The sequence below is a fragment of the Oncorhynchus keta genome, chromosome 29 (assembly GCF_023373465.1).
Source record: "Oncorhynchus keta strain PuntledgeMale-10-30-2019 chromosome 29, Oket_V2, whole genome shotgun sequence".
NCBI classification, from domain to species: Eukaryota; Metazoa; Chordata; class Actinopteri; order Salmoniformes; family Salmonidae; genus Oncorhynchus; species Oncorhynchus keta.
In genome coordinates, this window is record NC_068449.1 from 16,696,106 (window position 1) to 16,710,883 (window position 14,778).

Consider the following 14,778-nt stretch of genomic DNA (forward strand, 5'->3'; position numbering starts at 1 on the left):
CACTCCTAGATGTCCCATAAACATCACTATTCGGGCTTTTTTTCGATTAAATCGGTCCATATATAGCCTAGATATCGATCTATGAAGACTGTGTGGTCAACGAAAAAAATAGCATTTTATAACGTAACGTCATTTTTTTAAATGAAAAAAGTCAACGATAAACTTTCACAAAACACTTCGAAATACTTTTGTAATGCAACTTTAGGTATTAGTAAACGTTAATAAGCGATCAAATTGATCACGAGGCGATGTATATTCTATAGCTGTACGTCTGGAAATAATGTCCGGGTAAATCTCAACCAAAATATCCGGTCGGAGACCGGAAGAACTGCGCTGCCTCGTGTCTGTTTGACGAAGAAACAAATCATAGGCAAATGACAAGACTGTTGACATCGTGTGGAAGCTGTAGGTATTGCAACCTCGGCCCCATTTAATGTGGTTCACGTTTAACAATGGGTTGAAGTGACGCATGGATATATTTTCCCATTTTCAGTGATCAGATTTTCCTGCACTTTTCGATGAAACGCACGTTCTGTTATAGTCACAGCCGTGATTTAACCAGTTTTATAAACGTCTGAGTGTTTTTTATCCACACATACTAATCATATGCATATACTATATTCCTGGCATGAGTAGCAGGGCGCTGAAATGTTGCGCGATTGTTAACAGAATGTTCGAAAAAGTAGGGGGTAGGAGTAACAGGTTAAGTTCCTTGCTCAGAACATGAGAACATATGAAAGCTGGTGGTTCCTTTTAACATGAGTCTTCAATATTCCCAAGTAAGAAGTGTTAGGTTGTAGTTATTATTGGACTATTTCTCTCTATACCATTTGCATTTCATATACCTTTCACTATTGGATGTTCTAATAGGTACTTTAGTATTGCCAGCCTAATCTCAGGAGTTGATAGGCTTGAAGTCATAAACAGCGCAATGCTTGAAGCACAGCGAAGAGCTGCTGGCAAAATGCACTAAAGTGCTGTTTGAATGAATGCTTACAAGCCTGCTGCTGCCTACCACCGCTCAGTCAGACTGCTCTTTCAAATCATAGACTTCAATCTAATATAATAACACAAAAATACGAGCCTTCGATCATTAATATGGACAAATCCAGAAACTATAATTTCGAAAACAAAACGTTTATTCTTTCAGTGAAATTCAGAACCGTCCTACATTTTATCTAACAGGTGGCATCTATAAGCCTAAATATTGCTGTTACATTGCACAACCTTCAATGTAATGTCATAATGAACGCAAGAGAAGTGACAATTTGCCTAGTTAATATCGCCTGCTAACATGGATTGCTTTTAACTAAATATGCAAGTTTAAAAATATATACTTCTGTATATTGATTTTAAGAAAGGCATTGATGTTTATGGTTAGGTACATTCGTGCAACGATTGTGCTTTTTTCGCAAATGAGCTTTTGTTAAATCATCCCCCGTTTGGTGAATTTGGCTGTCTTTGTTAGGAAGAAATGGTCTTCACACAGTTCGCAATGAGCCAGGTGGCCCAAACTGCTGCATATACCCTGACTCTGTTGCACAGAGCACAAGTGACACAATTTCCCTAGTTAAAAGAAATTCATTTTAGCAGGCAATATTAACTAAATATGCAGGTTTAGAAATATATACTTGTGTATTGATTTTAAGAAAGGAGTTGATGTTTATGGTTAGGTACACATTGGTGCAACAACAGTGCTTTTCACGAATGCGCTTGTTAAATCACCCGTTTGGCGAAGTAGGCTGTGATTCAATGATAAATTAACAGGCACCTCATCGATTAAATGCAACACAAGACAAGCAAGATAATCACTAGTTAACTACATTACTAGTTTATGTTAAGATAAGATAAGTTTAATGCTACCTAGCACCTTGCCTTGGCTCCTTGCTGCATTCGCATAACAGGTACTCAGCCTGCCACACAGTCTCCTCGTGGAGTGCAATGTAATCGGCCATAATCGGTGTCCAAAAATGACAATTACCGATTGTTATGAAAACTTGAAATTGGCCCCAATTAAATTGGCCGTTCCGATTAGTCGGTCGCCCTCTAGTTTCTATCACATTACCTTGAACAGGTTCAACTGATCACATTTAGTTTTCCTCTTTTATTCTATTTCACCTTTTTAATTTTGCTTTCACCCCCGGCTCAAATTCAATAGCCCAGTGGATACACACTGTGTGTGTGTGTGTGTGTGTGTGTGGTGTGTGGTGTGTGGTGTGTGTGTGAGTGAGTGAGTGAGAATGAGTGAGAGACTGCAGACAGCCTATCTCCCAGCATTGCTGTTCCCCTGTGGAGGGTGTGTATGGTTCTTGACAGAGCAGAGTGTAATGTGTGATAGATCACACTTCAGGGACCTGATAATCACATCACCCTCTATCGCCTATCAGCTGGCCACCACAGGACACCCTTCACACGGACACAGGGAGCCCTCACACTCCCCTCCTGTCCCTCCACTCTCTCCCTCTTTCCAAGCCCCCACTATCTGTCCTTCTTTCCTTCTTTCTTTGTCGTGTTTTTGTCTGCAAATTGCGACTGACCACAGAGCTGTAGCATAAACAAAGTGGAACACAGCATGCAGAAACTATAAGCTAAATTCCTTCCTCCTCTCACACCATGAAGGGTGCTTGCTTTGTGGTGGCATCACTTCCTTTAGGTGGTTGTACAATTGAACTGGTCTTTTCTGGATTGTTGATAACGAGTGGGCATGGTCCTAATTCTGCTCTGTATGCATTGTTTGAGATTTTGCGTTGTACGCTAAGTATATTTCTGCATGCAGAGTCTCAATTGGATGTTTATTCCATTTTGTGAATTCTTGGTTAGTGAGTGGACCCCAGAACTCACAACCATAGAGGGTTCTGACTGAATTATATTTAGCCAGATCCTAATTGTGATGTTGAGTTTTATGTTCCCTTTTGATGGCATAGAAGGCCCTTCTTGCCTTGTCTCAGATGATTCACAGCCTTGTGGAAGTTACCTGTGTTTTTCCACCGTGCTTCTACATCTGCATTGCTTGCTGTTTAGTGTTTTAGGCTGGGATTCTGTATATAACTTTGTAACATCTGCTGATGTAAAAAGGGCTTTATAAATACATTTGATTGATTGATGTTAGGCCAGGGTACATGTAGTTTTCGTGTGCTCTAGGACAATGGTGTCTCGATGGAATTTGTAATTCTGGTCCTGGTGACTGGACCTTTTTTGGACCTTTATTTTTGTCTTACTGAGATTCACTGTCAAGGCCAGGTCTGACAGAATCTGTGCAGAAGATCTACGTGCTATGCACCAGATCTTCTGCAAACAGTAGACATTTGATTTCTGAGTCCAGTAGAGTGAGGGCGGGTGCTGCACACTGTTCTAGTGCCCCGCGCCAATTCATTGATACATGTGACCCACAACCTGGACTCGCTCCTATGTAGCAAAATTTGAAACGCTTTTTTTTTTTCTTACATTGGACAAAAGTAGAGACTCCGAGCTAGGAAGTGGAATATCATACACTACACTTGAGGAACAATGGGAAAGTAATTCAGCTTTGAAAGTTGATCAACTTGTAACCCCACTTTTGAGAAAATGGCCCTTGAATGTTTTGGTACACCTACTGGAGAGCTTCTCTTTGTCTACACCAATTCAGTATCGTTCACATCCTCTTAAGTCTTAGCCCCACCCATCTCTTTAAGGATTCACGTGAGGCCATGTGCTAAACAGAGAAAGTAGTGAACTCTTTGGTTCTTTACAGCAAGACTAAAAGTGATAAATGTAGTAGCCTAAAATAAGGAAAAACTCTAAATAAAAATATCTAGTCCGTGGCCTATATCCTAATCTGACTTTGGTGAAAGTCATGTTCTTCACATTACCCTCTCTGGTAAAGTGAGTGTATTCGTCACATGCACAGGATACAAAAATGTAAACGGTATAGTGAAATGGTGTCTTTTGTTTAGACATGTAGCTAAACAATGAACCGGCATAATCCCATTATCATGCTAAAACATGAGGTGATAGTGGTGGAGGAATGGCACAAGAATGGGTCTCAGGGTCTCGTCACGTTCTCTGTGCATTCAAACTGCCATCGAAAAAATGCAATTGTGTTCATTCTCCATAGCTATTGCCTGCCCATACCATAACTCCACCACCATTGGGCACTGTTCACAACATTGACATCAGCAATCCACTCGCCCACGTCTGCCATATGCCCGGTACAGTTGAAACCGGGATTCATCCGTGAAGAGCACACTTCTGCCGCATGCCAGTGGCCATCAAAGGTGAGCATTTTCCCACTGAAGTTGGTCAGGACACCAAACTGCTGTCAGGTCAAGACCCTGGTGAGGATGATGAACACGCAGATGAGCTTCCCATGATCTTTGGTCGTGCAAACACAGTTTCATCAGCTGTCCAGGTGGCTGGTCTTTCATGATCCAGCAGGTGAAGAAGCCGGATGTTAAGGTTGGACGTACTGAAAATGTTTCTAAAACAACATTGAAGGCGGCTTATGGTAGAGAAATAATCACTCAATTCTCAGTCAACAGCTCAGGTGGACATTGCTGAGGTCAGCATGCCAACTGCACGCTCCCTCAACTTGAGATAACAGTGAAGAGGAGACTCCAGGATGCTGGCCTTCTAGGCAGAGTTGCAAAGAAAAAGCCATATTGACTGGCCATAAAAATAAAATATTAAGATGGGCAAAAGAACACAGACACTGGACAGAGGAACTCTGCTTAGAAGGCCAGCATCCCAAAGTAACCTCTTCCCTGTTGATGTTGAGACTGGTGTTTTGCGTATCATTTAATGAAGCTGCCAGTTGAGGACTTGAGGTGTCTGTTTCTCTAACTAGACACTCTAATGTACGTGTCCTCTTGCTCAGTTGTGCACCGGGGCCTTCCACTCCTCTTTCTATTCTGGTTAGGGCCAGTTTGCGCTTTTCTGTGAAGAGAGTAGTCCACAGTGTTGTATGAGATCTTCAGTTTCTTGGCAATTTCTCACATGGAATAGCCTTCATTTCTCAGAACAAGAATAGACTGACGAGTTACAGAAGAAAGTACTTTGATTCTGGACATTTTGAGCCTGTAATCAAACCCACAAATACTGATGGTCCAGATACTCAACTAGTCTAAAGGCGGACAGTTTTATTGCTTCTTTAAATCAGAAAAACAGTTTTCAGCTGTGCTAGCATAACTGCAAAAGGGTTTTCTAATGATCAATTAGCCTTTTAACTTCTCTACGGTAGTGTAGATTTAGCTGTGATCTGAGGGGTGTCAGTGGGCTGACTGAACACTCAGAGACTGGGTTTCGGTCAGTAATAAAGTAGTATACAGTAAGGCCTACTACTGCCAAGGGATGATCTATAGGTGTACTAGAGTAGGAGTCCCCTCAAAGCCTACCATGGACTATGTACATACCCAGCATGTTTTTTTTTTTTTTTTTTTTTTTTCACCTTTATTTAACCAGGTAGGAAAGTTGAGAACAAGTTCTCATTTACAATTGCGACCTGGCCAAGATAAAGCAAAGCAGTTTGACACATACTCCATGTGTAACTCTGTGTCGTTGTAAAACAAACATACAGTCAATAATACAGTATAAACAAGTCTATATACGATGTGAGCAAATGAGGTGAGATAAGGGAAGAATGGTAAAAAAAAGGCCATGGTGGCAAAGTAAATACAATATAGCAAGTAAAACACTGGAATGGTAGATTTGCAGTGGAAGAACGTGCAAAGTAGAAATAAAAATAATGGGGTTCAAAGGAGCAAAATAAATAAAGTAGGGAAAGAGGTAGTTGTTTGGGCTAAATTATAGGTGGGCTATGTACAGGTGCAGTAATCTGTGACAGAGCTGCAGGATATGTGACCCATTTTTGTTGGTTATGTTCTCGTAGTGGTGTCTAGGGGGCTATATCTCTCTCCCTCTGTGACCCAGTCCCTCCACTATTCCAGAAGAACCAGACACATGACAATGTGCTTATATTTAGTCATTCACTCACCAAACATCAGACCTGGTCCTGTGAACCCACGGCTCGTTACCTTCAACACTGTCTTTCAAATGGAATCAAACTAATTAAAAACAACCAAGAAACAGAACCAAAATACAGTTAACAATAAATACTTTTGGATGAGATACTATGTTCTCTCATCTCTCATAGGCCCAGGAGTCTGTTTCAAACAAACACTGCTAGACAATGTGGGCTTGTAAAAATAAAAACACAGAAATTTGAATTGAAGTAGTGGCTCTATCAGCCCATTTACAAACGGGCTGCCAGACTCTGGTATTTTCCCACAACATATTAACCCAGGCAGGCAGGGAGATGATGACAGGAAGCCGAGTTGCCAGTGAGTTTCTAGTCTGTCTCGGCACAGTTACAACTCTGTTAACACTGACAGTTAAAACCCATCATCAGCTTCATGACACCATACGCTGTAAAGGAAGCGACTATTTCATACCAGCAGCAGAGTGGGCTGTGGAATGCTAATCAATCCAGCGAAGAAGTGCAGACAACAAACCATGTTATGTCAACACTGCATACTCACACGTTCTCCTAATGCTGTGAAGCACACAGAGACAGAGCACCACTAATAAGAGAAAACAAGGCTTGCTCCTCTGCAGACAAGGCCAGTCTTCTCCTCAGAGACTTGCTGTTAGTGTGTGTGTGTGTGTGTGTGTGTGTGTGTGTGTGTGTGTGTGTGTGTGTGTGTGTGTGTGTGTGTGTGTGTGTGTGTGTGTGTGTGGTGGTTATATAAGGATGCTGCACTAGAGGAGAGCATGGCTGTCTGGGCTGTTCTGAGGAGGAATGGGATCAGTACAACAGTCAGCCTGAGAAATACAGTCTGGAAATGTGAGGAATGAGCCCTGACGTACGTGTGTGTGTTTGATGGAAAGGGAGATGGAAAAGTTGGTGACCGAGAGCAGGCCAGAGAGATTAATGCAATATAGTGAAAGAAAGAGAAAGAGGGGAAAGATGGATCCAGGAATGTGAAGATGGAGTGAAGACAGAGATAAAACAAAGAAACAGTGAGTGAGTGTCCAGAGCAGAGGATGCCAACACCTTGTAGGAGCTGGATCAGGGTAAGTGCTAACAGATTTGCTCTAATGCATCTGCATATCATCCAGCCACACCATGAATAGAGCATTACAGTGGGCAATGGTTGGGGGGGGCAGAGAATCAGCATTTAAAAGGGTCAATCAGCAGTTGCTACATCCATTTCTGTACTTGTAAATTCATTATATTTACTCAATAATATAAACTTATAAATGCTTCATGATCTTAGTTGAACTGTCCTACCCCATCAAAACCCAAAACATAAGATTGTTTTACTCCAATATTCATAAACAAAGTAAATGTTAAAAACTGAAAAGCCTCAAATCATGGTTAAAGCTATCATTTTGATATCATCGATGGTCCGTTCTTGCATCCATAGCAGCTTATGAATTTGAGAATGATTACATTTCTCCAGGCCCATTCTTCAGGTTTTTACCAAAACTCTGGCAGTGAGTGTGCTTTGTTGTTGTTTAAATAGCTGATTGGACCTTTAACATGGCTTTTTCCTCTCTCCTCACTATCAGAACAACCAGGGATCTTTTTCTGTCCAGTGGGTTGAACCTGGGATTCCTGAAAAAAGAGCTATAGCCTGAGGTGGTTGTATGGGTAGCATTAGTCAGGACTGCATCTTTCACAAACTGGAGGAATGCTCTGTACTTGGCCTGGATGTGTGCCCCAACATGCTCCTAAAATCATCATTGTGCAATAGCTGGATCCAGAGGTTTCTATCAAGAAGAGGTAAATATACAGTTCTGGCTAGATCTAGGTAGCAGCAAATCAATACTTGGTACACCACTACAGATATACCATTGGACCTGGGCAAGAGGCAATTTGTTTGGACGCTGACAATGACAAACATGGGCATGGTAGTGGTAGGTGCTCCTGGGATGGACTACAGAGCTACTGCACTGTAAGAACATGGGTTTTGAAGAGGTGTAATGGGCTCAAGTTCCCACAGCAGATGCAGGGCAGAGTTCCTTCAGAGTGCATTCTCTGATGCCACACACGTTGACATTAACCGAAGGGGGGCAGAGCGAGTGCTACCATGCCTCCGCTCCCTCCCAAAGCTTCGAGTCCTTTCTGTGCTACCATGCCTCCGCTCCCTCCCAAAGCTTCGAGTCCTTTCTGTGCTACCATGCCTCCGCTCCCTCCCAAAGCTTCGAGTCCTTTCTGTGCTACCATGCCTCCGCTCCCTCCCAAAGCTTCGAGTCCTTTCTGTGCTACCATGCCTCCGCTCCCTCCCAAAGCTTCGAGTCCTTTCTGTGCTACCATGCCTCCGCTCCCTCCCAAAGCTTAAGTCTCCAAATAAGATGAATAAAAACACCACTCTGCTGTTTGTTTAATGAGGGCCTGAAGAACAACTCCTGATTCAGACTCCTGACACAGATAAGAGCATAATACAGTGTGTGTACAAAACATTAACAACACCTAATCTTGAGTGGCACACCCTTTCTCCCTCAGAACAGCCTCAATTCATTGGGGCATGGACTCTACAAGGTGTTGAAAGCATTGCACAGGGATGCTGGCATATGTTGACTCCAATGCTTCCTACAGTTGTGTCAAGTTGGATGGATGTCCATCCTTGATAGACACAGCAAACTGTTTTCAACTGTTCTTAAAAACCCAGCGGCATTGCAGTTCTTGACACAAACCGGTGCGCCTGGCACCTACTACCATAACCAATTCGAAAGACACTTAAATATTTTGTCCTCCTGGCTCCGCCCACAGCAGCAGAAAAGACCGTCAGAAGCTTGCTCCATAATGAGACTAGATGACCTTTGACCTGCCAGGGGACAACTGGCACACCACCGCCCGAGGGGGAGAGGCATCAGTCAAAGCTAACAACATGACCACTGGTCTGGGCATAGCAGGTGGAGGTCAGGGAGAGAGACAGTGAAAGATATGGTGAGGACATGAGAAGGAGAGAGACAGGGAAAGATATGGTGAGGACATGAGAAGGAGAGAGACAGTGAAAGATATGGTGAGGACATGAGGAGAGAGACAGTGAAAGATATGGTGAGGACATGAGAAGGAGAGAGACAGGGAAAGATATGGTGAGGACATGAGAAGGAGAGAGACAGTGAAAGATATGGTGAGGACATGAGAAGGAGAGAGACAGTGAAAGATATGGTGAGGACATGAGAAGGAGGGAGACAGTGAAAGATATGGTGAGGACATGAGAAGGAGGGAGACAGTGAAAGATATGGTGAGGACATGAGAAGGAGGGAGACAGTGAAAGATATGGTGAGGACATGAGAAGGAGAGAGACAGTGAAAGATATGGTGAGGACATGAGAAGGAGAGAGACAGTGAAAGATATGGTGAGGACATGAGAAGGAGGGAGACAGTGAAAGATATGGTGAGGACATGAGAAGGAGGGAGACAGTGAAAGATATGGTGAGGACATGAGAAGGAGGGAGACAGTGAAAGATATGGTGAGGACATGAGAAGGAGAGAGACAGTGAAAGATATGGTGAGGACATGAGAAGGAGGGAGACAGTGAAAGATATGGTGAGGACATGAGAAGGAGAGAGACAGTGAAAGATATGGTGAGGACATGAGAAGGAGGGAGACAGTGAAAGATATGGTGAGGACATGAGAAGGAAGGGGAGACAGTGAAAGATATGGTGAGGACATGAGAAGGAGAGACATGAGAAGGAGACAGTGAAAGATATGAAGGGAGGAGACAGTGAAAGATATGGTGAGGACATGAGAAGGAGAGAGACAGTGAAAGATATGGTGAGGACATGAGAAGGAGGAGACAGTGAAAGATATGGTGAGGACATGAGAAGGAGAGAGACAGTGAAAGATATGGTGAGGACATGAGAAGGAGAGAGACAGTGAAAGATATGGTGAGGACATGAGAAGGAGAGAGACAGTGAAAGATATGGTGAGGACATGAGAAGGAGAGAGACAGTGAAAGATATGGTGAGGACATGAGAAGGAGAGAGACAGTGAAAGATATGGTGAGGACATGAGAAGGAGAGAGACAGTGAAAGATATGGTGAGGACATGAGAAGGAGGGAGACAGTGAAAGATATGGTGAGGACATGAGAAGGAGGGAGAGGACATGAGAAGGAGGGAGACAGTGAAAGATATGGTGAGGACATGAGAAGGAGGAGACAGTGAAAGATATGGTGAGGACATGAGAAGGAGAGAGACAGTGAAAGATATGGTGAGGACATGAGAAGGAGAGAGACAGTGAAAGATATGGTGAGGACATGAGAAGGAGGGAGACAGACATGAAAGATATGGTGAGGACATGAGAAGGAGGGAGACAGTGAAAGATATGGTGAGGACATGAGAAGGAGGAGACAGTGAAAGATATGGACATGAGGGACATGAGAAGGAGGGGAGACAGGGAAAGATATGGTGAGGACATGAGAAGGAGAGAGACAGGGAAAGATATGGTGAGGACATGAGAAGGAGGGAGACAGGGAAAGATATGGTGAGGACATGAGAAGGAGGGAGACAGGGAAAGATATGGTGAGGACATGAGAAGGAGGGAGACAGTGAAAGATATGGTGAGGACATGAGAAGGAGGGAGACAGGGAAAGATATGGTGAGGACATGAGAAGGAGGGAGACAGGGAAAGATATGGTGAGGACATGAGAAGGAGGGAGACAGTGAAAGATATGGTGAGGACATGAGAAGGAGGGAGACAGGGAAAGATATATGAGAAGGAGGGAGACAGGGAAAGTGAGGACATGAGAAGGAGGGAGACAGGGAAAGATATGGTGAGGACATGAGAAGGAGGGAGACAGGGAAAGATATGGTGAGGACATGAGAAGGAGGGAGACAGGGAAAGATATGGTGAGGACATGAGAAGGAGGGAGACAGGGAAAGATATGGTGAGGACATGAGAAGGAGGGAGACAGGGAAAGATATGGTGAGGACATGAGAAGGAGGGAGACAGGGAAAGATATGGTGAGGACATGAGAAGGAGGGAGACAGGGAAAGATATGGTGAGGACATGAGAAGGAGAGAGACAGTGAAAGATATGGTGAGGACATGAGAAGGAGGGAGACAGGGAAAGATATGGTGAGGACATGAGAAGGAGGGAGACAGGGAAAGGAGGAGCGGAAAAGAAGGATGTGTGTGAGACACGTGTGGGATTGAGTAGGGACATGACGAATAGAAAACAAATTGGTTCTGTTAAAACATTAAGAAAAATTCAGAAAATTCCACATTTGCGTCTCAAGGTGAGTCCATTTCAGATGGTTAATAATCATTGCACCTGTACTACCATTACTGTACCTTAATTTACTGTACCTCGCAATGTTTGCATTTCTTCGTTTAACTTCCAAAAGTATTGCCATACTACATGACTTTGCTGCTGTCGCTTGCCTTTCTCTGCCATTTTTTCAACTGCTAATGACAATGACGTAGTAGTGTAGGGTTGACTCCAAAATAACGGATTCCTCAACTCCTTGCACATCGACTCACGATGTCGACTCCCATTTCTGAGTGTCAAAATTGGATTCCCCTAAGAATAGACTCCTGAGATTCAGTATTTTTAGGACGGAGGAGACCGATTAGTTTGCCACACTTCCGGCAACACAAACACTTGCATCTTTCAAAGCAAGGAACGGAGAGAGAGGAGAGGGGCACATTATAGGCAGGTAGGTCCTAATGGCATACAGAATCAGAACTGTGCACTAGGCCCATCTATCTTCAATCAACAGCAATGGATGCAAAATCACTCAACAATGCCTATCATCAGTGATTAGGCTTTAAAGAGGAGCGAGATGCAACAGTTTGCTCTCACAGTACCTGCGAACGTGCATGAGTTTGTTTACAGTGTTGTAGCCAGGGCACTAAAACAGAGGAGAAGTTAGTCTCACGCTTTAACGCTCTTAGCTGTTGCTGAAATTGACCCACTATGCCAGGGCTACTCAACTCTTACCCTACGAGGTCCAGAGCCTGCTGGTTTTCTGTTCAACCTGATAACAATGAATTGCAAGCACCTGGTGTCCCAGGTCTAAATCAGTCCCTGATTAGAGGGGGGAAATTATCAAATGCAGTGGAACTGGCTTCGAGGTCCACAGTTGCATTTGAGGGCACTATGCTGTTTATTTCTGCAACAACAAAAAAAGGTTAGGGATTTTTCTTAATGTTAAGGACCCCAATTTTGTTTAAACGTTTTCATGTTCACACCCCTAGGAGAGAGTGTTTGTGGACAGGGATGATTGAGAAGGAGGGATAAATACAGTACATAGAACTAATAGAAGTCTTCTTACCGATCTGTCTCTCCAGGTCTGCAGCCTCATCAGGTGTAGCTCGGGGCAGGACCCCCGGGTCACTGAAGCTCGTCCTGAAGAGAGTCCCCAGCACAAAGACAAATAGCACCCCCCCTATCACTGGGATGGCTGGGGTGAGCTGCACCGACAGGAAGGGACAGCTAAGGGAAAGAAAGATGAGAGAGAGGCAGAGTTAGACTCACAGATCCTCAGTGTATGCAAGTCCTGAAGTATTCAAAGTAGGCTGCGCTAAGTCAAACATACGACGATCACGAGAATCGTCGGCACGCGTTTGCTGGCCAAGAAAGTGTCGTTTCGGGAAGTGGATATAATTATCCTCCACACCCAGCCCCATTTCAAAGCAGAGCGTAGATATTAGATATGGAGACTCATGACCTCCGTTTACAGACAATTATCCGGACGCCTGTCTCTATCCCACCCCCTCAGCACCCTCCTCCCCCTGGGCCAGGGCTTCCCCAGTGTCTGCCCTGTAATCTGATCTAATGACAGATCATTGAGTTTTATCCCGTTAGTTAGGTCTGATCTTGCAGGTACTTATTACTGTAATCGCTTTATCATTAGAGCTGATATGGCCAGGCCATGCACTGTCACTTCTGATTTCATTACTGACGAGGAGCCGGGGGGCAGATGTGAGGCATTCCTTGAGGGGGATATTAATGAATGTGTGATGTGGAGTACTTATGGTTTATCAAACAAACAAAATGTCATTCTGTTACTTTAAGTCAGACATTTAGTATGAAAAACTGTACTACAGAGTTGAGCCTTGCTCAAAAAGTCCTGTACCACACTAGCCCATCTGAATGATGTGACCACTGTATGCCAGGAATAGAAGGACGAGGAACAGCACCTGATCGGACTGGTAAAACCGTTCATCATTTCACTCACACGTCAAAAAATGTCATTATCAAAAACGCTCATCATTGAACTGTCCCCAAATTCACTACATAGAAGGACATGCTTTAAACATGCTTTAGTCTCTCAGAGAGGATGGATTGTTATGAGGCAAGATGACATGGAACAGGGCACAGAGAGGTGAGAGGGAGGGATTATTATTATTATTCCATTAGTATGGTGTTCAACAGCAGGAGGACAGCAGTGCTGCCGTTCACAGAGTACTTACGCTCTCATTCATTGACTGTGGTTTGAAAGTCAATGCCAAGCAAAATCACATTTGATCATAAAGGCCAAGCTAGGGACTCTAAAAGGAAGTGATAGGTTGCTGAGAGTTATAGTGGGAGAAAGGTAGCATACATCCCTGTATGTGTAGACAGAGGCGAGAGGGGAAATTATCTATAGTCATGTTTACACCAGTGTTAGTTGGCACTATGTGAGAACCTGAAAACATGGCATGCTAGGAAATACTAGGTAATAGGGGTGTGCCGAGTAATCGGACAAAACGGGTATCGTAACGGATATGGGCAATTTTCTGGATACAATTATGATCAGAGTATTTTTTGTAATTAGCTGTGATCGAAGAAAAAGAAACTCAGGTGCCAGCATACACCTTTCTCGTGTCAGTCATGTGCGAAGTTCTACGTGGTCTAAAGAACTCATGGTTACTTTGCCTGTCTGTAAAGAACAGGGCGGGCTCTACGTTCATCCTGCTTACCCATATCCGTTACGATACTCGGAAAGGCACTGGAGCAATGAACCGCCCTTGCTGTCTCTGCCTGGCAGGTTCCCCTCTCTCCACTGGGATTCTCTACCTCTAACCCTATTACAGTCACTGGTGCTCTTCCATGCCGTCCCTAGGAGGGGTGTGTCACTGACGTGATCTTCCTGTCCGGGTTGGCGCCCCCCCTTGGGTTGTGGCGTGGCGGAAATCTTTGTGGGCTATACTCAGCCTTGTCTCAGGATGGTGATTGAAGATATCCCTCTAGTGGTGTGGGGTCTGTGCTTTGGAAAATTGGGTGGGGTTATATCCTGCCCGTTTGACCCTGTCCGGGGGTATCATCGGACGGGGCCACAGTGTCTCCCGACCCCTCCCGTCTCAGCCTCCAGTATTTATGCGGCAGTAGTTTGTGTGTCGGGGGGCTAGAATCAGTCTGTTATATCTGGAGTATCTCTCCTGTCTTATCTGGTGTCCTTTGTGAATTTAAGTATGCCCGCTTTCCCTTTCTTACTCTTGGAGGACCTGAGCCCTAGGACCATGCTTCAGGACTACCTGGCCTGATGACTCCTTGCTGTCCCCAGTCCACCTGGCCGTGCTGCTACTCCAGTTTCAACTGTTCTGCCTGCGGCTATGGAACCCTGACCTGTTGACCGGACGTGCTACTTGTCCCAGACCTGCTTTTTTCAACTCTAGAGACAGCAGGAGCAGTATAGATACTCTGAATGATATGCTATGAAAAACCAACTGACATATACTCCTGAGGTGCTGACCTGTTGCACCCTCGACAACCACTGTGATTATTATTATTTGACCCGGCTGGTCAGCTATGAACACTTGAACATCTTAGCCATGTTCTGTTATAATCTCCACCCGGCACAGCCAGAG

General features: G+C 44.2%; 1 protein-coding gene across 7 annotated transcripts in view; it reads right to left on the bottom strand.

Moving 5' to 3' along the window:
* The window catches only part of LOC118362351 (palmitoyltransferase ZDHHC14-like), a 92,514-nt gene that overhangs the window by 43,090 nt on the left and 34,646 nt on the right, over positions 1-14,778 (bottom strand). For all 7 annotated transcript variants that reach the window (XM_035742604.2, XM_035742602.2, XM_035742603.2 and 4 more), the window contains one exon: positions 12,261-12,421. In XM_035742604.2, the coding sequence (XP_035598497.1) occupies positions 12,261-12,421 (161 nt within the window). The remainder of the gene's footprint in view (positions 1-12,260; positions 12,422-14,778) is intronic.